The 23094-nt window shown below is 44.1% G+C and overlaps 1 protein-coding gene across 5 annotated transcripts in view; it reads left to right on the top strand.

Annotated features, from left to right (window-relative positions):
- Positions 1 to 23094, top strand: part of pcgf6 (polycomb group ring finger 6) — a 64576-nt gene that overhangs the window by 31461 nt on the left and 10021 nt on the right. For 3 of the 5 annotated variants that reach the window (XM_073027112.1, XM_073027113.1, XM_073027111.1), the window contains 3 exons: positions 4287 to 4314; positions 8033 to 8131; positions 19545 to 19631. In XM_073027112.1, the coding sequence (XP_072883213.1) occupies positions 4287 to 4314; positions 8033 to 8131; positions 19545 to 19631 (214 nt within the window). The remainder of the gene's footprint in view (positions 1 to 4286; positions 4315 to 8032; positions 8132 to 19544; positions 19632 to 23094) is intronic. The other 2 variants (XR_012096085.1, XM_073027114.1) reach the window with 2 other exon arrangements.

The following is a 23094-nucleotide window of genomic DNA, read 5'->3' as shown; positions in this document are numbered from 1 at the left end:
TCCACTAATTCCAATTTCTTGCTCTCAGTGAACATAGAATATTACAGCATGATACAGGCCCTTCGACCCATGATGTTGTGCTGCCCTTTAACTTACTCTAACATCAATTTAACCCTTCCCTCCCACATAACACTCCATTTTTCTATCATTCATGTGCCTATCTAACCATTTCTTAAATGTCCCTAATGCATTCATCTTTACCATCACCTTTGGCAGGGCATTCCATGCACCTACTAGTTTCTGTGGAAATAAATAATAAAAATTTAAAAAATTAAAAACCTATTCCGCCCTATACCTCCCTTGAATCACCTTAAAATTGTGCCCCTTTGCATAGCCATTTGTGCCCTAGGAAGAGTCTCTGGCTATCTGCTCCTTCTCAGTCGATACTGTGGTGCTCATTTAAGTACTTGTTAGACCGTAGTGAGATTACCATCCTCAACCACCCCTCCAGCAATGTTCTATAAAGTACAAAAACTAAGGGTGGGGAATCGTCTCCAAACCATCTTCTCTTTACCTTCTATCTGTGTGCTGTAGATTTGTTTTCTTCTGCAGTGGGGAAAATGTCTTTTTTCTGTCCATCCCAAATAATATCCCTGATAATTGTGTGCACTGCATTCATCCTCACTCAGTTGCTCTTGCCCCAAGGTAACAGACCCAGCCTCTCTATTCTTCATAACTCAAATGCTCTGTCCCAGGCAACATCCTACTGAATCCCTTCCTCCACATCACACTAACCTGTGTTCTTAGTAATACCCAGAGTTGCATACTGTGTGGCCCATGTGGTCTCACCAATGTCTTCGGTTCAAAAGTAACATGAGGACCCAACCCTTGTACAAAATGTCCCAACCGATGAAGTGTGCCCTGTCTACCTCTGATATATTTTCAGTCTTTGGTCTCTTTCCCCAGGGCCATAAGATATGAGCAGAATTAGACATTTGGCCCATCAAGAGTGCTCAGCCATTCTATCATAGCCGATGTATTATCCCCCTTGTCCCTATTCACCCTGTAACCTTTGACACCTTTACTAATCCAGAACCTATCAATCTCAACTTTAAATATACCTAATGACTTGGCTTCCATGCCATTGAGGCAATGAATTCCACCGATTCACCACCCTCTGGCTAAAGAAATTCCTCCTGTTCTAAAGGAGCATGTTTGTATGCTAAGGCGGTGCTCTCTGTCCTAGACTCCCCCACTATAGGAAATATCCTCTCTATGTCAAGGCCTTTCAATACTCAATAGGTTTCAGTCTTATGCTCTGTATTAACTAAACCATAATGATTATCTTTGATTAGTCCTGTCTCTCAGAATCAGATTTATTATCTCTAATGTGATATGATGTGAAATTTGTTGTTTTTTCGATAACAGCAGAGTATAAAAACATGAAATTACTATAAATTTACAAACTAAATATTGCAAGAAAAAGTGTTTGTGGATTTGTGGATGTTCAGATATCTCATTGCAGAGGTGTATTTTTTTTATTTTGAATCATTCCCCTTCCTTCCTGATGGTAGTAATGAGAAGTGAGCATGATCCAGAATCCAAGCACTGGTTAATCCAGTCCCTCTGAAACCTTTCAAATTATTTCCTTACTGCTGATATTAGACACAGCAGCCTCTGCCTGGCTTGTCACTGCTGCAGCCTCCTACCCAGCCTCCCAAACCAGCGTGGATATATCTCATCCTGCCCTAGGGACTTATTCACCCTTTAACCCCACTATGATATTTTGTAGCTGCTCCTTTTCAATGGTAAACATTTGAGGAGTTTTTTCCTCCAATTTCAATGTCCTTTTTCATCCTGAAAATGGAGGAGCTTGCGTACAGATTGCCACTCTAGGGCTTTTTACCTTGATTACCCACTTGACTTTAACATACTTAGAAAATGCTTTGAGATTTTACTCCTCATTCTAATTACTTCTTTAAGTAGCAACTTGTTACTTTTGTCAGACCCAGCCTGTTTTCAGTTCTTCACCTCCTGTTTGCTTCTTTCTCTTTCTTTATCAAACTCCCCTCCTGAATCACTCAGGGTCCCATGAGGCTGTTGCCTTCGCCTTTTACACTTGTGGCAACATACTGGCCCTCAGCTCTCACTGTTTCCTTTTTGGCTAACTGCCACTGGATGCAGATAGACTTGTGTGTACATAGTTGCACCCAGTTCACTTGTGCCAACAATCTCAAGATATCAGATATTTTTCTCTGAGTTCTTCGAGCTGTGTATGCTCCTTGAGCCACATTTGGCCCTGGACAGGGACTGTACGATTTCCCATCCCTCTGTGCCCGTGAGAAGGTGGTGATGAGCCTCTGCTGGAACTTACTTTAGGATTTATATCCAGGACCAATGAAGGACAACAGGCAATGCGTTTCCAAATAGGGGAGTCTACAACGTGTAGGGAATTCTGCAGTTGCCCGTGGTGGTGGGTTTGGGAGGTACTAGCACTGAATGCTAAGGGTGATGGAGGGGAAGCCATTCCAGTGGGTTGATTGTCCTTGTTGGTGTTGAATTTCTTTAGTGTTGTTGCAACTGCCCTCATTCGGTCAACTTGGGGAGTGTTCCTTTGAGCCTTGTCAATGACAGAACTGCACTGACTCAGGTGAGTCACTTGTACTGGATACTCAGTCTCTGACTACAGTATCTTAGTTTATTTGGTTGTTGCAGTTGTGTTTCTGTCTCTTGGCGGCCCTCAGAAATTTGATGACAAGGCATGGATTGTTTTGGCTCATGTGGTTAGTTTGTGAGGGGTTTGCATTGGTCACTCTGAACCCAGTGGGCAGTCTAAGTACGAGACTGTTAGAGTTAATACTCTGTACTTTCGATGCTCAGGGTGCTGATTGTTGCAGAGGCTGGGCAGTGACACAAATGTTCTTCATGCACACAAGCTGGGTTTGTTTCTGAAAAGTTACCAGTTTTTATGCCTGTGGCTGTTTGTCAGGAGATGTGAGTCAGTCTGTGCAGAGAATGCTTCCTGACACCAGAACTGACTCTGGGTTTATCACTCAGAGCCTGTTTGTCATTGGCATGTCTCAGTCCCAGTCAGACGACTGGCCGGAGCAGTCACTTCAACATGTTGGCACTTTGACGCAGACTTCATTATTGTAACCGTTGTGCCTCAGTTCTGAGCAAAATCAGTTTGTGTTTGGAGGACCTTTGAGGCCTTGCTTTGTTTCACTGGCATTGTCAGGTGAGCAGAACTGAAGGGGAGAGCAAATGAGTTGAATGGCCTCATGAGATCTAGAGTGCAATGTGAAAATGAGTTAATATTTCTTGAAATTTCCAAGGCTGCACATACCAACAGCAAGGTCTAAGAGGAGATGCTCTGCCACTGACAATAATTATCAGTCTACAATGACAAACGTTTGCATTTATGACACACCCTGTCACTATCTCAAAATGGCTCTATTCTTGGCTCTATATTCGCCAGTAAATCAGTGATCTTTTGGATCTCCATTTTTATCAGACAGGTCTCACAGAACTTTAGACAGGCAGATAGTTTTCTAACATTGGCCTGAACTTAGCAAAGGGCAACACAAAGTCTTGGTTACTGATGAAGCGGGTGGAGGAAATATGCCGAAAGTGTTGTCTGTGGATTGACAAGGTGCCTTAACACAGGAGCCCAAGCCAAATAATATCTTGCAAATTAAAAGGTTTTTTGGCAATGTGGGTAGGGTAAGCTCATGCGGGGTGGGGGGTTTAAAAAACATTCAGGGACATGAAAGATGTAATTGGCATTCACTCGAGTCTATGATAGAGTAATAAAGATTCAGTATAGAAACAGGCCCTTCACCCATTTACACAGATCATACACTAATCCTGTTCTTCATTCTCCCCACATTCCTCTCAGCTCCTCCTCCCCCCTTGTGCTGGGATCACTCATATATTTTTAGATAATATTATAGCACAAAATAAGTCAGTGGATCCGACTGTTCTACATGTTCATGCACCATAAGAGGCTCCCATCCCTTCAGTCCTGTTCCTGCCTTTTTCCACAACCCTACAAATTATTCTCCCTTGACTCCCATCTAATTCCCTCCTGAATGCACTGATTCTGTTTCACCCATCTCAACAGGCTGGGAGTTCTGTCCAAAATACTCCCATGTTTTTATGTAAAAAATATCTGCTCAGCCCTTATATCTTCTTGTTCAGAATTTTAAATTGGCATTTCCTAATTCTTGGGTTACTGAACCACCCAGCAGTAGGAGTGCATTTCCTGTTTTCCATCAATAAGCTGGCCATGATGAATAGCCCGTTCAGCTGCCGTTGTGCTAATGGTTGTTGTTCTGTTGTTACAGGGCTGATCTTGGAATTGGTGAATACAAGGTAGGTGGAAAAAAAGCCACACTCGCTGCACAGGATGCTCCACTGGCAGAGCGAGCACTCACTGCAGCGCTCGTGCCCACGACAAAAAAAAAAACCATCTGGGAGGGAAACTTGTGAATTCCAGCTGCTGGGAAACCTCAAATGCAGCAATTTTGGACGGTCATTTCTTTTTGGGTCAGTCTGCTGTCACAGCTGCTGTGCAAGTTTGATTCCATGCTGGGAGGGGGTCACATTCAGATTAATTTATCACATGTTCACTGAAACATACAGTGAAATACAGTATGTTATTTGGGTGAACAACATACTGTTGCATGGATGTGCTGCAGCAGCCCTCAAGTGTCGCCACGCATTCTGACACCAACATACCATGCCCACAACGCTTGGCATAATAATAGAGTATACCAAGCAACAACAACGAAACAAGCTCTGTTCTTCCCTCCCTACACACATACACTGTTAGTATCCCAGTTAGTAGTTGCAGCCTCTAGAGGAAATTAATCTTCTATGGAAGTGTTGACCTACACCATTGCAGCTCTAATGTGTGCATCCTACCGTTCTGGCCAGACAGGTTATTTAATACAATGGACATTTATCTGAACAGTGCACCTCTCTACTAATGCGTAACTTGTTTAATAGGCTCCTTTGCTGGAATCCAGCTGGTGTCCTGAGAATCCTAAATGAATCACAAACAATTGGGAGTACCATTAAATCACGGATAGAGTGACGCGTTTCGTTTTGCAGTTCCCCTACGAGCTCATTGTTGATCTTGTTTTCCTTCCCTGCACCTGCCAGACTGATCAAGGCAGCCAAGCACTTGAACCAGTGGGTTAGAAGTGAGTCCTCAGCTGTGCTGGAGACATGTTCAAATTGAAGCCTGGTGTTGTGAATAATTCTGCTTTTAATAATTACTCGAGTTGTAAGTGGAGTCAGCAGCAAATCTCTCAGGCCTGGCATAGCTGCCAACTTCAATTTAAAAATAATGTACTTGTGAGCACTGATGTGCAAAGTGGAAACAGCCTGAATAATTTGCAGTATTGAGCTGTCAGCATTCTGTCTACCAAATGGCAACAAAACACCAAGCTTTTCTGAATGGGGCCAGAGAAAGGTCTCGATGTGCAGAGAGCCTGTGGAATAGAGAATTGAGTGAAAACAGGGATCAGGAGTAGGTAGTTGCTAGTTGCTTCTGTAGCGCAGTCCTGGTCAGTGAGATGGATGCTGGAGAGAGTATGGACTAGACCCTGAGGACGTCTGTGTAATTGGAACTATCGTGAATGATCAGTGGACACTAAAGGCCATTTTGGAATTTGTACTTTGGTGTTGAAGTTAGGAATTTTCTTCTTGCTGACTCCGCCCACTGTTGCCTGACTACAAAAGGAGAAGGTGAAGCAGTAGCTCGTATACGTGGAGTTTGGTGTACACTGCCAGTAAACATGGAAATACTCAGTTACGATTACTCATTCTTCCTTTTTCTTTTGTTTAAGCATGATCACTCTCGTGCACACTCTCTTGCGTGTCTCGCATGAATGCACACAAGCCCTCTACAAGAATCACTGGCACTGATAATGGAGCTCGGATGATGGTTGAGCTTAAATCATATATTCCTGAGGTCAGTTAGTGTGGCACAGAGCAGTGCTACAACTTGGTACCTTCTAGCCTCACAGCACAGTGTGTGACTGCATCGACCCAGTGGTGTCTTGATGCTTTATCTGGTACTCATTTCTGTGAACATTACCTTTGGTTGTTTGTCAGGAGGTTCTCTGAGTGTTAGAACTGCAGTGGTGAGCAGTGTTGGTCCACACTGCTCCATCCCACCCACTTCGTGGCACTCATAGATGCAGCACCTTTGGCATCACCTGAGATATTTCTCATTGAGTTTATTGTCAAATGCACAAGTACAGGGAGGTACAGATAAAAGTACAACAGAGGACCTGCTTGCAGCTCCATCACAGGCTCCTATAGTCAGACAGTGCAAAACATACATTGCACAAATTATACAAGACAGTTGAGAAAGGACAAGACTGTGTAAAACAAGACATCAGTGCAAAAAGAAACAAAATTTCATCAAAATCACTGAGCCCCATTACTCAACGGTCTGTGTCAGGTCTTGACCTTTATGAATCCTTGTAGAAAAGATTCCTATCTGACATAGAGTGGTGCCACAGAACATGCTCTTGGTACCAGGGACAGTGGTTTCCCTGTTCTCATACTATTGTTTTCTTGACATTAGAAGGGTGCATCAGAGTGTGTGGAAACTTAGGAAGCTGGGGCCCTAGCATGCCACCAGAGGTTTCATTCTCAGAGGGCCCTTGTCTGCTGTGATAATGGATTGCTGTGACTTGTGTTTGTGCCTGGGATGATGTCTGATCATCGACACTGAGGTCAACCAGAGTGCCTTCATTTGCAAGATTTAGCCAGCAGTAAACACTATTTATTCATTATTGTAACTTATAGTGATTTGTTTTGCCTGTATTTCTGCAACAAAACAACAAATTTCACAGCTAATCACAGGAGGAGGCCATTTGGCGCATCAGGTCCAGTGTAACTGTTCCCAAAGCAACTCTCTAGTTCCACCCCAGCTCCCTTCACCTGTAATTTTGCAAACCTTTCTTTACTGATTACTTATCTATTTCCCTTTAAAAGGCAATGTTGAAACCTGTGTCTATCACTCCCATGGACAAGGCATCCAATCGTACTGCGTAAATAAGATCCGCAGAATCAGGTTTATTATCACTGATGTATGTTGTGAAATTTGTTGATTTGTAACAGCAGTACAGCACAAGTCATAAAAATTACTATAAGTTTCAAAAATGAATACATAAATAGTGCAAAAAAGAAATAATGAGAAGTATGGCTGAGGAGAAGAAGCTGTTCCTAAAACGCTAAGTGTGGGTGTTTAGGCTCCTGTACCTCCACTATGCCATCTTATTATTACTGGTAATAATAATAAGAGGCATGTTCCTATATGGTGAGAGTCCTCATTGATGGATACTGCTTTCTTGAAGTACTATCTTTTGAAGATCTTGATGGTGGGAAGGGCTGTACCCATTATGGAGCTGGTTTAGGTTGACCCTCTGTAGTTTCCTTCAATCCCGTGCATTGGAGCCTCCATATCAGGCGTTCAGTAAGAGTGCTCTCCCATGTACATCTGTAGAAATTTGTGAGGGCCTTTGGTGACTTTCTTTTGTCACTCCTGATTCTCTTCCGCTTTACATTATGTCCATAACCTCTAGTCCTTGACCTCTCCACTAGTGGCAGCAGCCTTCTATCTACTCATGTAGAAGAGAGTTTTGTCCCTCCAATCTTGAACTAACATAGCCACCACCAAGATGCATGTAAATGCCCTGTGTGTAATTAACAACCGACTTCCCTTGGATTGTGATACACAAGTCATTAGATTTTCAGCTAAGATGAGGGAAACAGTAACTGACTTGATGTGAGCTGTCATCCTGAGCCTCCGATCTTTCCAAATCAGAAGCTGCTCTTACCAAAGCCACAATAAAAGTGTAAAATTTACGTTATGTTCATACTAACAATTCTCAATAGCTGAAAACGGAAGCACTGCCATTTTAATATATGTGCGATCTTATAGGTGATTGGTATAAGAATTGAAATTAGTGCACTTGATGTCTTGCTCCTGGTAACAAGAGTTGACCATTCAGTCTGTTAAACCTTTTCTGCCTCTGGCTCCCTGGTTGATATCCTTTGGTTTTTCTTTCAGCCGCTGCAGAAGAAGTATGTCCGAGTGTCAGAGGAGGCAACAATCCGACATGTAGAAAAGTTTATCCGAATGAAGCTGGAATTGGACCCCATCTATAGGGTAAACTTCTGTGTGTGCACGCGGGAAGGGCTGTTGAAGGGATTCTGTCTGAGAGTAAAGAGTGTGATCTCTGAGCTTTAATGGTATTGGAAGAGTGAGGTGGAAAGGTTGTTCCCCAGTGATCAAGGACAGCTTTTACTGACTCTCACTTTTGGAGCAACGAGCTACTGCATTCCCAGAATGTAGTCAAGTCCACAGGGGCTACCTGCCCCACTGAGGAGTTCCAGCATTTTGTAAAGACCCAATGTATGGCCATAGTAAGAGGTTAGTTTAGTGTGGTGGATGAAATGACAATCAAGTGTAATTCTCTTTCTGGATGGACTGGCCCTCTTGTTGGAACTGTATTCACATAGGCAGTTAGAGTACAATGGAACATGTTAGGCTTTGTTCAGTCTCTTGCTGCAGGGTGCAAAGCCTCTGACCTGCTCCTGTGAGTGGACCTGTTCCCAGTTGGCCATTCACAGGATGGAGTTCAGCAACAGTAATGCCTTTGCGTATCAAGAAAATGATTATATTCTTATTGAAAAGAGTCAATTCCCAGCATTTGTGTCACATGAATTTTACTAGTCCCATTGCTTATGATGTCCTGATCTGGCTACATGCAGGCACAGGGTACAGGTCTGTTTCCTCAGAGAGCCATCTTCATTGTGGGGTGAGGAACTTGTCAAGCACTGAGGTGGTGGTAATCTGGTTTATTGCTGTCATGTGAACCAAGGTACAGTGAAAAACTTTGTGTGATATTCCATTCATACAGACCATTACGTTGCAAAAATGCATTGAGATAATACAAGGGAAAGCTATAACAGAATGTAAAATAAAGTGTTACAGTGACACAAAGTGCAGTACAGGCAGACAATGACGTGCAGGATCTTAATGAGCTTGATTAAGAGGTCATTATCATACGTCATATTTTAATGGTAGAGTAGAAGCTGTCCTCTAGCCTGCAGGTATGTGCTTTCAAGCTTTTGTAGCTTCTGCCTAATGAGAGGGGGAGAAGTGAGAGTGCCCAGGGTTTATGGGGTAAATTGTTCTGCCACCTATGCCCTCCCTCACAGCATTAAGTGGAAACCAGCATGAACTGACATGTTCGTTCATTCATCCATGTAAAGGGCCCACTCTGTCCATATGTTCACATGACACTTGGCTGATCTATGGGACAGCCTGCCCAAGTTTGTCTCCAGTTTGCAAGAATTTTGCTGTTTCAACCAAAAGTCATAGAACATAGAAAAGTACAGCATGGGAACAAGCCCTTTTACCTACAGTGTTTGCTGAACGCAATATCCAAGGAAGATCAAAGACCATAAGACATCAGAGCAGATTTAGACCATATGCCCATTGAGGCTGCTGCACTATTCAGTCATTACTGGTCCTTTTTACCCCTCCTCAGTCCCATTCTTGGCCTTCTCCCCATAACTTTTGATGCTGTGGTTGATCAAGAAACAATCAATCTCTGCCTTAAATACACCCACCAACCTGACTGCCACAGCTGCCTGTGGTAACAAATTCACCAACCTCTGGCTAAAGAAGTTTCACCACATCTCTATTTTAAGTGAATACCCCTCTATCCTGAGGCTATGCCCTCTTGTCCTGGACTTCCCCACCATGGGAAACATCCTTTCCACATCTACTCTGTCTAGGCCTTTTAACATTTGTAAGGTTTCAACAAGATCCCCCTCATCCTTCTAAATTCCAGAGAGTACAGGGCCAAAGCCATCAAGGGTTCCTCATATGATAACCCTTTCATTCCTGGAATCATCCTTGTAAACCTCCTCTGGACTCTGTCCAATGCCAGCACATCTTTTCTTAGATGAAGAGCCCAAAACTGTTCACAATACTCAAGGTGAGGCCTCACCAGTGCCTTATAAAGCCTCAGCATTACATCCCTGCTCCTGTATTTTAGACCTCTTGAAATGAATGCTAACATTGCATTTGCCTTCCTCACCACCATCTCCACTTGCAAGTTAACCTTTAGGGTGTTCTGCATAAGAACTCCCAAGTCCCTTTGCATCCCAAATTTTTGGATTTTCTGCCCATTTAGAAAATAGATTACACATTTATTTCTCTACCAAAGTGCATAAGCGTGCATTTTCCAATGTCGTATTTCATTTGCCACTTTCTTGCCCATTCTCCTAATCTGCCTAAGCCCTTTTGCAGCCTACCTGTTTCCTCAACACTACCTGCCCCTCCACCAATCTTTGTATCATCTGCAAACTTGGCAACAAAGCCATTTATTCCATCATCTAAATCATTGATATACAATATATAAAGAAGCAGTCCCAACACCAACCCCTGCGGAACACCACTAGTCACTGGCAGCCAAACAGAAAATGATCCTTTTACTCCCACTTGCTGCCTCCTTCTAATTAGCCAATCTTCTAACCGTGCCAGTTACTTTACTGTAATACCATGGGCTCATAACTTGGTAAGCAGCCTCTTGTGTGGCACCTTGTCAAAGGCCTTCTGAAAATCTAAATATACAACATCCACTACATCCCCTTTATCAATCCTACTTGTAACTTCCTCAAAGAATTCCAGTGGGTTTGTCAGACAAGATTTTCCCTTAAGGAAACCATGCTGACTTTGTCATATCTTGTCCTGTGCCACCAAGTACTCCATAACCTCATCCTTAACAATTGACTCCGATATCTTCCCAACCACTGAGGTCAGGCTACTGGTCTATAATTTCCATTTTGCTGCCTCCCTCCTTTCTTAAGGAGTGGAGTGACATTTGCAATTTTCCATTGCTCCAGAACAATGCCAATGTCCAATGAGTCTTGAAAGATCATTACTAATGCCTCCGCAATCTCTACCACTACTTCTTTGTGCAGTTCATCTGGTCTGGCTGACTTGTGTACCTTTAGGTCTTTCAGCTTTTTGAGCACTTCTCCCTTGTAATAGTAACTGCACTCACTTCTCTTCCCTCACACCCTTCAACACCTGGCAGACTGCTAGTGTCTTCCACAGTGAAGACTGGCGCAATAAACTCATTAGTTCATCTGCCATCTCCTTGTCCCCCTTTATTATTTTTCTGGCCTCATTTCTCCAGTCCTATATCCATTTTCATCTCTCTAAGTTTTTATATACGAAGAAGCTTTTTCTATCCTCCTTGATATTGTTTGCTAGCTTGCTTTCATATTTCATCTTTTTCCTCTTAATGATTCTTTTAGTTCCTTTCTGTAGGGTTTTTAAAAACTTCCTAAACCTCCCTCTTCCTGCTAATTTTTGCTTTGTCGTATGCCCTCTCCTTTGCTTTTACATTAACTTTGACTTCCTTTGTCAGCCATAGTTGTACTATTTTGCCATTTGAGTATTCCTTTGTTTTTGGAATACATCTATCCTGCTCCTTCCTCATTTATCTCAGAAACTCAAGCCATTGCTGCTTTGCCAGCATCTCTTTCCAATTTACTTGGCCAACTCCTTTCTCATAGCACTGTAATTTCCTTTACTCCACTGAAATGCTGCTACATCAGACTTTACTTTCTCCCTATCAGATTACAAGTTGAACTCCATCATATTGTGATTATTGTCTCCTAAAGGTTCCTTTACCTTAAACTCCCAAATTGCCTCTGGTTCATTACATAACTCCCAGTATAGCTGATCCCCTAGTAGGCTCTAAAAAAACCATCTCATAGGCATTCAACAACTTCACTCTCTTGAGATCCACTACCAACCTGATTTTCCCACCCTACCTGTATGTTAAAATCTCCTTTGACTGTCATCAACATTGCCCTTTTGACTCACCTTTTGTAATTCCCATTGGAATCTGTAGTCCACATTCCAGCTACTGTTTGGAGGCCTGTATATAACTGCTATCGGGGTCCTTTTACCCTTGCAGTTCCTTAACTCCACCCACAATGATTCAATATCTTCTGATCGTATGTCACATTTGATGCCATTCTTTACCAGCAGAGCCACGCCACCCCCTCTGCCTACCTTCCTATCCCTCCGATACAATGTGTAACCTTGGACATTTAGCTCCCAACTACAATTAACCTTCAGCCACAGTTCAGTGATGGCCACATCATCCCCAACAATCTATAAAAGTGCAACAAGATAATCCACTTTATTTCTTATACTCCATGCAGTGAGATATAGCACTTTGAGTACTGTATTTGCTACTCTTTTTGATTCTGCATTCCTAATGCACTGATGGTCATCCTGCTGGCTGCAATTTTGTCCTATCATCTGCCTACCCTTACTGATAGTCTGACTGTGTGTTATCTTTGCTTTTTTTTTTAACCACCTGTCCTATCCTGAGTCCCTTTGCTCCAGTTCCCATCACCCTGCCAAATTAGCTTAAACCCTCCCAGCAGCTCTTAACAAACCTTTCCCTGAGAATATTGGTCTCCCTTGAGTTCAGGTGCAACCCATACCTTTTATACAGATCATACATTCCCCCAGAAGAGATACCAATGATCCAAGAACCTGAAGCCCTGCTCCCTGCACCACCAGTTTCTCAGCCATGCATTTATCTGCCATATCATCCTGTTTCTATCCTCAATGGCACCAATATGTACCAATGACAGACCAAAATGAAACTAAATCCCTTCTGCCTGCAAATGACCCATATCCCTGCATGCTCACGTGTCTCTCTTATAGCCTCTCTAAATACCACTATCAGATCTGCTGAAATTATCACTCTTGTCAGCCCATTCCAGGCACCCACCACTTGTCTCGCATATCACCTTTAAACATTCCCCCCCCCCACTCACCTTAAAACTACATACAGTAATTTTGACATTTCTACCCTGAGTAGATAAACTGATTATCTACTCTATCTATACCTCCATAATTTTATAAACCTCTATCAGGTCTTCCATCCGTCTGTGCCACTCCAGGGAGAATAATACAGGTTTGTCCAGCCTCTCTTTATACCTCATCCAGGCAGCGTTCTGGTAAACCTCTTCTTTGCACCTCCCTCCAAAGCTTCCATATCCTTTTATAATGGGGGCAACTAGAATTGCACACACAATACTCAAATGCTGCTTCACCAAAGTTTTATACAGCTGCAACGAGATGTCCTGGTTTAAAACTCATGTTACATCTGAGTGGAGGAACTCAGTGGGTCAAGCAGCATTGGTGGGAGGAAAGGGAACTGTTGACATTTCAGATCAAAACCCTAACAACTCCTTTCCACCAGCAGATTCTGCTCAACCCACTAAGTTCCTCCAGCAGATAGTTTGTTATGCAAGATTTTAGCAGCTGGAGTTTCCTGTGTTTGTGATTGAATGAACTGCCTGCAAACTTTCAGTTTGAACAGAGGCAGTTTGTTGGAGTACACATTGGGGTAGATGGCTATCTCCTTCTCAGCTGAGCGCTGTTCTGAGGATGGGGATCCTGGATAGATGGTGGGCAGCAGACAGCTATCTCCCCTCTCAGCTGAGGAATACATGGTGTGCTGATCCCAAAGGGAGCGCCTTGGAGAACCAAGATGGATGGTAGGCAAAACCAGGGTTTTGTGTATTTCCCCAAATGTTGTGAAAGATGGACCGGAGCATGTCACCATAGAACTGTCCCATACTGTCTGTCCCTTGTAGAAAAGTTAATGAACACATCAAACTTTGCTGTCTAATCAACCAGACAGTAAGGGAGACAGCTATCTCGGGGAATGGGTGCTGTGCTGATCCCACAGGGAGTATTATGGTATGCTCAGGTGGAGGCAGCTTGGCTGAGTGCTGTTCTGACGATGGGGTCCTGGATAGATAGTGGGCATGAGACAGCTATCTCCCTGTCGGCTGAATGCTGTCCTCAGAATGGGTGCTGTGCTGATCCCTCTTTGTTCCAGGAGCAGCTCTGGTTCCACTCATGTGAACAACTTCAGTATGTATCAGTTTTCCCTATAATTAAATGTGAAACAGATGGCTCCCCTGAGAAGTTGGCTCCCCTGAGAAGTTGTGGGAGGAGAAGACGGCTGCCCAGAACATGAATCTGCGCAGAGTCTGGGAGCTGCAGACTTGCGCAAAGCAATTTATAAATAAATGCAGGCCCTGCCCTCTGGGAAGAATTTACTTGTTTGTGTCTCTTCTACTGGAACACTAGGTGCTTTCTAGGTTTTCTAGGTGCTTAGTCCTTTGAATCTTTTCATGTGCCATTGTCTCTCAATTTCTTACTTTCCTTTTAATTATCTCATACCTTTTCTTAGATTCTCTTTAACTTCCCTCATTCTCACTCTGATGTCTTCCTCACTCTCCTTCCTTTGTTTCAGTTTTTTATTCTCCCCCTCACTTACTTTCTTGTTCTTGTGAGTAATGTTTCTGTTTCTTAAATGCTTTTTAATCCTCCCTCTTCTCTCCCTCCTCTCTCCTTCTCCCTTTCTCTTCTCCCCATCTCTCTCTTTGATTTTCTCACTATGCCCCATGCTTTCCGTGGCCAGTTTTATCCATCACAAGGCCTTCATTTATTATTTATTGGCTCTCCACTGATCTCCTGGTGCCCTCTGTAACCTGTGCTCTGACAGTGGATGGGTTTTGTAATTAGCTTTCGATCTTTCCTGGTGATTGAGTGCTGCTTCATCTGGTAGTTGTGTTGTTTTGCAGTTAGCTGCACAAATCACATCTGAAGGTTGCTTAAAAGCCCAGGAGAGGCAGGGAGAACCAAGTGTGGTGGAGACAAAGGACTCGTCAATCTTTTCGTACATGAGAAGCTGTTACAGTTGCTTTAAGCAGACAGTGTGGCAGCACGCAGTTCTGAAGGGTTACAGTGTCAGGTACTGTCTGGTCCATTACTGTGTTTTCATTCTGTTTGGACAGTGACTGTCAGGCTTAGGCAGGTGTAGCATACAGGGTCCTCACCACTGCTGCTGCTACCATCTTTCCCCAACCATGTGCAAGTTTGCCTGGATATGTTCGAAACAGCAGGGGAGATTAAACCAGGTAATGCCACCCATTTAATCTCCTAATAATCTTTATGTTAACGAAGTGAGAATCATCAGGCAATGCCCAGAAACCCAAGATTACCAGTGCTCAGTTTAGATTTCTCCTGTGAAGTCTCTGCTAACTCACCGCCACAGATGAGGTCAGTGAAACTCGTGTCGACAGCAGAGCAGAGTTTGACCAAAGTTTGAAGCCCAGGGTGTTGTGATTGAGAGGAGAACCCTGCCATGGATGAAGTCAATGTTAGAATCAAGGAAGCTGGTTGTGCTCCTGTGAGCTGCTGACCTTGGGGCCAGGATATGACAAACACCCTCACTTGCCTGTCAGTGGGGAGAACATGCAATCCGTTCTCTGGTGGAACTCTATACTATGTGCAGTACCGAGGGAATGCTGCAGTCTGAGGCAGGGACTTTCTGTCTATGCCCATCATACAACATAGAACAGTACTGCACAGAACAGGCCCTTCGGCCCACAATGTTGTACCGAACCAGATAGAAAGTAAATAAAAAAAAACCCAAAAACTAATCACTCCCACCCACTCAATGCCCATATCCCTCCATCTTCCTCATATTCAAGAGCCTACCTAAACGTCTCTTAAAAGTCTCTAATGTACTCACCTGTACTACCATACCAGGCGGTGCATTCCAGGCATCCAACACACTCTGAGTTAAAAAAACTGACCCCTCAAATCCCCTTTGAACTTTACCCCTCTCAACCTTCAATGGATGCCCTCTAGTATTAGACATTTCTACCCTGGGAAAACAGATTCTCCCTGTCTACTCTATCTATGCCTCTCATAATCTTATAAACCTTTATCAGATCTCCCCCTCAGCCTCCGCTGGTCCAGAGAAAACATACCAAGTTTGTCCAGCCTCTCATGATAGCACATGCCCTCTACTCTAGTCAGCATCCTGGTAAACCTCTTCTGCACCCTTTCCAAAGCCTCAACATCCTTCCTATAGTGGGGCAACCAGGACTGTATGCAAAACTCCAGATGTGGCTTAACTAGAGTTCTATAAAGTTGCAACATAACCTCTTGACTTTTGAACTCATTGCCTCGACTAATAAAAGCAAGCATTCCATAAGCCTTCATAACCATCCTGTTGACATGTGTAGCCACTTTCAAAGAGCTATAAATTTGGACCCCAAGATCTCTCTGCTCAGCAACACTTAAGGTCTTGTCCTTAACTGTGTACTGGCTCCTTACCTTTGCCCTACCAAGGTGCAGCACATTTATCTGAGTTAAACTCCATCTGCCATTTCTCTGCCCATATCTGCATTCTTTGCCAGTCTTCTACACTATCCACAACTCCACCAATCTTGCCATCATCTGCAAATTTACTAACCCACCCATCTACTTTTTCATCCAAGTCATTTATATACCTTACAAACAGCAGAGGTCACAGCACAGATCCCTGTATAACACCACTAATTACAGACCTCCAGCTCGAAGTCTCTTCAACCACTTCTCTCTGTTATCCACATGCAAGCCTGTCTGAATCCAGTCAGCTAATTTGTCACAGACCTTTGCATCCTAATCTGGATTAGCCTCCCATGGGAGACTTTGTCAAATGCCTTACTAAAATACATATATATAAAATAAATGTCTGTAGTGAGATGCTGAAGATGTTCTATAGGTCAGTTGTGGAGAGCGCCCTCTTCTTTGTGGTGGCGTGTTGGGGAGGAAGCATTAAGAAGAGGGACGCCTCACGTCTTAATAAGCTGGTAAGGAAGGCGGGCTCTGTCGTGGGCAAAGTACTGGAGAGTTTAACATCGGTAGCTGAGCGAAGGGCGCTGAGTAGGCTACGGTCAATTATGGATAACTCTGAACATCCTCTACATAGCACCATCCAGAGACAGAGAAGCAGTTTCAGCGACAGGTTACTATCGATGCAATGCTCCTCAGACAGGATGAAGAGGTCAATACTCCCCAATGCCATTAGGCTTTACAATTCTACCGCCAGGACTTAAGAACTTTTTAAAAGCTATTATTAATGCTTTTTGAGATAGTGATTTAGATGCATATCATATTTTTTACTGAGTTAAGTATTGTATGTAATTAGTTTTGCTACAACAAGTGTATGGGACATTGGAAAAAAGTTGAATTTCCCCATGGGGATGAATAAAGTATCTATCTATCTATCTATAGACAACATCCACTGCTCTACCTTCATTAATCTCTCTCGTCACCTTGTCAAAAACCTTGATCAAGTTGGTAAGACATGATTTGCCTGTACAGAGCAATGCTGGCTCTCCCTAATAAGGCCATGAGTTTCCAAATACTCATATATCCTATTCCCAAGAATTTTCTCCAGCATTTTCCTTTCAACTGATGTGAGCCTCATTGGTCTATAGTTTCCAGGATTTTCTCTTGTTCCCTTCTTAAATAGAGGTACAACATTAGATACTCACCTGTCCTCCAGGATCTCGCCTATGGCTAGAGAGGACACAAAGATACTGGTTAAGGCCCCAGCAATCTCGACTCATGCCTCCCTCAATAACTTGAGGGTAAATCCCATCAGACTTTGGAGACTTATCCACCTTAATACTCATTAGGAGACCCAACACTTCCTCCTCCATGACCTCCAAGCACCCTAACGTATTTATGCATTCAGCACTGATCTCCTGCCCTCCATGTCCTTTCCCTTGGTAAATACTGAAGTAAGATGCTCATTAAGGACTTCATCACATTCTCTGCATCCATGCAAATATTCTCCTCTTTATCCCTGTGTGGTCCTACCCTCTCCCTAGTTATCCTCTGCTCTTGAAGCATATATAGAATGCCTTGGGGTTTACCTTGGAGACTTTTCGCGACCCCTCCTGGCTTTCCTAATTCCTTTCTTTAGTTCTTTTCTGGCTTCTTTTTACTCCTCGTGTTCCATTTGATCCTGACTTCCGAAGCTTTATATACTTTTCCATTTTCTTCTTGACTAAATTCATCACCTCTCTGGACACCCAAGGTTCTCTTATCTTTCCATCCCCATCCTTCATTGTAAGAGTACCATACCTTTCCTGTACTCTGTGCAATTGATTTATAAACACCCTTCATGTGTTTGATGTGCACTTACGAGAAAAAAGGTGTTCCAAATTAACTCTTCTTAGTTCCTCCCTAATGCCCTCGTAATTTGCCCTACTCCAATTTAAGAACTTTCCCGCAAGGATCATGCCTGTGGCACCAGGAGTAATCAGGAGATGACCACTTTGGAGATCCTTCTCTTCAGCCTCTTTCCTAACTCTATATACTGACTGCACAGGACCTCTTCCCTTTTTCTACCTATGTCATTGGTGCCAATATTCACCACGACCTCTGGTTCTTCACCCTCCCGTTTGAGAATATTCTGTAGCCACTCCGAGACATCCTGGACCCTAGCACCTGGGAGGCAAATACATTATCCTGGTGTTTCTTTTGCAGCTACAGAATCTCCTGTGTTCCCCTAACTATTCAGTCTCCTATCACTACTGCACTGCTTGACTTTACCCTTCCCTGCTGAGCCTCCGAGCCGGCCACAGTGCCTGGCTGCAACTACTGTGTCCTGGTGGGTCATTCCCCTCACTCCCCCCAGTAGTAACCAAAGAAGTGTACTTGTTGCTGAGGGGAATGGCCACAGGGGGATCCCTGCACTGACTGTTTACTCCCCTTATCTCTCCTGGTGGTCACCCATCCAGTGCCTGAAGCCAGTACTCTAGTACTCTGCGTGTGACCACCTCATCAAAAGTCTCATCTATAACATCTTCAGACTCCTGGATAACTCTGAGCACATCCAACTCCTTGACCCAGGCGGTCAGGAGCTGAAGTTGTGTGCACCTTCTGCAGAGGTAGTCATCAGGGAAACTGTCAAGTATCCTGAATTCCCATATCAGACAGGAGAAGCATTCCATCCTGACTACATTGTACCAGAACAGTCAATGGTTTGACCTCTCACCAAGACTTACCACGCCTGAGCTGCCGAAATCAGCTGGTCATTAGCCAGTCACACTGGAATTTCCTGAGCTTGGTGGAGGTGCAGAGAGCTTGTTCATATCTCTGACCCCCTGAGTGAGGTCATTGCAACTGGTATTGTGATTGGGCTGGAACTTTGGTGGTCAGCGGTCTCTATTTTCAAACCTAAAATGGCAGCATGACTGTTCCTGCCTGACCTCCAGACAAACTGGGAGACCTTCAGCCCATTGAGTTTGTAGTGACCATCAAGCACTCTTTTACACTATTCCTGCTTTATTCTCCTTGCATATTCAACAGCACCCCCCCCCCCCCCCCGGAATCTAACACTCACCTCTGCATTGGATTCAGTGAACCACCACTTCATTGTCAGTGGGAGGAAACTGGAATGCCGGGGAACCCCCATGGTTACAGGAAGAACATGCAAACTCCACGTAGACAGCACCAAATGTCAGGATTGAACCGGGTCACTGGAGCAAATTGGGCTTTGGCCTGTCTCACCTAGTATTCACTGAGAAATGATCATCTTGCTTCTGCAGCTGTTCCTTTTCAGGTTTATATTCATTTGGGGAGTGTTTAACTACGAGCTTTGTGTGACTGACAGGTAGACATCATCTGTGGAAACAAGATCCTAGAACATCACCAGACCCTGAGACACATTCGAAGGAGCGTCACCCACAGTGGCATTCGGGTTAGTGACAGTTCTGTCCATGGGAATTAATGCTAATGGTATCACTGGGGCTGTGAACTCAGATCAGTGTGAAGGTGGTTGTGGGTTCTTGTACAGTGAGTCCTTGGGAGAATTGTTGTGGGGTTTCATATCAGAACAGGAGACCCAGATGTTATTAGGGTTGGTGTATGTGTGGTCAGTGGGATTTGTGTACATAGTGGCTATGGTCTGGTTCAGATGTATTGAATGTGAATGTGGGATTCTCAGCAGGGGTATATTAGGGTGGGAGAACTATTACAACCTCCGAGGCAAAGGGATTGAGGTAATAATTCTACAGAACTACTTCCTGCCATCATTTAGTATGGCTCTGTGTCAGAACAGAAATGGGCTGTGGGCTCTGCACAGAGGGTATGTATATTAGACATTCTATTAGATCTACTGATCACAGTCAGCAGATGTACCCCACACACTTTGTCCCCCCTTTACCCCACAATTTGCACCCTCATGTTAGGGTGCACATTTTGGTGCTCATGGCCCAGTGATTCCTTCACCCCACCATCAGTCAATCCAGGCTCATTGCTAAGTGCAGAGGAGCATGCAATGAGTTACACCAGGAATGAGGTATGAATTCTACATGTCTGCTAGCAGCATGCAGTCAGTTGAGCAAAGTGATGACACAAACAGCAGATCAAATTAAAGCTCCCCAGACCTGTCACCCTTGAGTGATAGACAACACATGGGAAAGCAAAGCTTGAAGAACACTCCCACCGTCAATCAGATCAAATTTAATTATCATTCAAATCATACATGGATACAGCTGAACAAGGCAACGTTCCTCAGAGGCTAAGGAGCAAAGCTTTCAAAGTAGAAGCAAACTTCAAAATAGTGAGTAACATTCAAAATAGGAAGCAAGGAACACGTTAACTGCAAAAAATAACATGTGCATAGTCTAAGACCCTGAGTGACAATGTCCGGCAATCGATGGTATGGTCTCCTGGCAGAGTGCAGACCCACACAATCCAGCCTGTCATTCCACCACTCGAACACTGGAGGGCAGCACTGATGGGAGAGGCCAGGCCCCAGCTGAGCACGGACACCATGCTGCAGTGCTTCCGTGTCTGTCACCTGGTCTGCAGCAACAGGCAAGCTTGAGGCCTAGTCCTTGCTGCAACGGAGGCAACACCACTCCCATGTTCTCCGTCCCTCCATCAGACAAGGGTAACAGGCCTGAAGCAACTTACATTATCAGCGTCCAACAGAGTTTTGCAATCACAAGTGAAATGTCCGAGGCAATCTGCACGGTTATACTGCACCAACTTCAATGCTTCGGAGTAGCAGGCAGCAGTACAGTGTGCAGCCAGGTCAGCCCCTTTGACACCTCAGCTGGCTCCTTCTCCAATATCCCAGCTGGCCCCTTCGCGCTTCGGTTGGCTCCTTCTCCAACATCCCGGCACAGAGGGTCCACGGTGAGTGTGGAGGGCAAGGTTGAAGCATTTACAACCCTGTTCAGCTGGAACTGCTGAATGACTGGTCCCTCTTGGTTTCCCGAGCTCTCCACCGTTGCAAAACCAGTCCTCATACAGCTCAGTTCACAGCATGTGATATCAAGAGCTGAGTGTTCAGGATACACAGCAGACCACAGGCAGGGCAGCATTCCCACTGCAGTACTGGTGGCTTGGCCAAACCTCCAGCTAAGCTGTTCCAATGTAGTTACAGCACTGGCATTTAAATTATTTGGGTCTGTGCTATCAAAAAGCAGGACAAATCCAATCAGTTAATTATTGCTCATACAGTCTAATCCCAGTTACAAGTGACACAGTCCTTTGACCCAACTCCTTCTTGTTGACCAAATAGTCTACCTGAGCAGGTCCCATTTGCCTGCATTTGGCCCATATCCCTTTAAATCTTTCCTATCCATGAACCTGTCCAAATGTCTTTCAAACATAATTATCAGCATGATGGTCAAACATCATCGTAAGTGCTTTTGTGTGCTATCCATCCTCGAGGACGCACACCAACCAGGACATGCCCTCTTATCGCTGCTGCCTCTGGGGAGATGATACAAGAGCCTTAGGTGTCACACCATCAGGTTCAGGAACGGTTATTACCGTCAGGCTCCTGAACCAGCATGGATAACTTCACTCACCCCAACACTGCGCTAATTCACCACAACCTATGGATTCACTTTCAAGGACTTTACAACTTGTGTCTCAGTATGTGTGCATTTATTGTTTTATTTTTACATTGGTTATTTGTGTGTAGTTTTTCATTGATTCTATTGTATTTCATTGTTCTACTATGAATGACCACAAGAAAATGAATCTCAGGGTAGTATATGATGACATATAGTATGTATTTTGATAATAAATTTACTGTGAACTTTGAGGTGGCAGATGCAGGGTAATAACCCCCCCCCAGCCACACACAATCCTGGTGTGGAAATATATTGTTGGTCCTTCTTAGTAACAGGGTCTACATCCTGGAGCTATCTATCCACGAGGGCACCTTCACCAGGACGGGCATGGTCCAGGATGGTGGTGCTGACTTTCATTCCCAATGGCAGCAGGATAGGCAATAAATACCAACTTAGAGGACCCCACATCCTGAAACTTGAGTAAGGATCATTGCAGCTGAAACCCTGGGTGTGGCCTGGTCAGGACCCTTCTTCAGTGGGGTGAATCCAGAAAGGCTGAAGTCAAAACTGTGTCACCAATACACCTGCTCCATTGTTCAGTTATCTGTAATTTCAGTATCACTTTCCTATGCTATCCCTACATACTCCTAATGTCTAAAATTAAGAAACCTTTTGATTTCTGTTCAAATACATTTAGCATGGTTGCACAGCCCTGTCAGGTAGAGAATTCCATAGATTCCCCATATCCCATTTGAAATTTCTTCCCACTTTTGTGCTCTAAAGAGAGCCCCTGATTTTGAGACTGGGTAAACCCTGCTTCCAGATCCCTAGCTATGTGGGGTATCAGCTCCACAGTAGCCCCGTCAGCCTGTGGTTGGAGCATGGCCTCTGGCAAGCAGCTGGATGGGTGCTGCTGCTGGTAGCAATGTTTCACTGAGTTTCTTGGAGAATGCAAAAGGCTCAGAGAGTAGTGGCTTTAGAAACACAGAAAACCTACAGCACAGTACAGGCCCTTCAGCCCACAAAGCTGTGCCGAACATGTCCTTACCTGAGAAATTACCTAGGGTTACCCATCGCCCTCTGTTTTTCTGAGCTCCATTTACCTGTCCAGGAGTCTCTTAAAAGACCCTATTGTATCCGCTTCCACCACTGTTGCCGGCAGCCCATTCCACGCACTCACAACTCTGTGTTTTAAAAAAAAACTTAACTCTGACATCTCCTCTGCACCAACTTCCAAGCACCTTAAAACTGTGCCCTCTCATGCTAGCCATTTCAGCCCTGGGAAAAGACCTCTGACTATCCACACAATCAGTGCCTCTCATTATCTTATACATCTCTATCAGGTCACCT

This window comes from Hemitrygon akajei, chromosome 23 (genome assembly GCF_048418815.1).
Source record: "Hemitrygon akajei chromosome 23, sHemAka1.3, whole genome shotgun sequence".
In the NCBI taxonomy this organism is placed as follows: domain Eukaryota; kingdom Metazoa; phylum Chordata; class Chondrichthyes; order Myliobatiformes; family Dasyatidae; genus Hemitrygon; species Hemitrygon akajei.
This window is presented reverse-complemented; position numbering and strand designations above follow the sequence as displayed.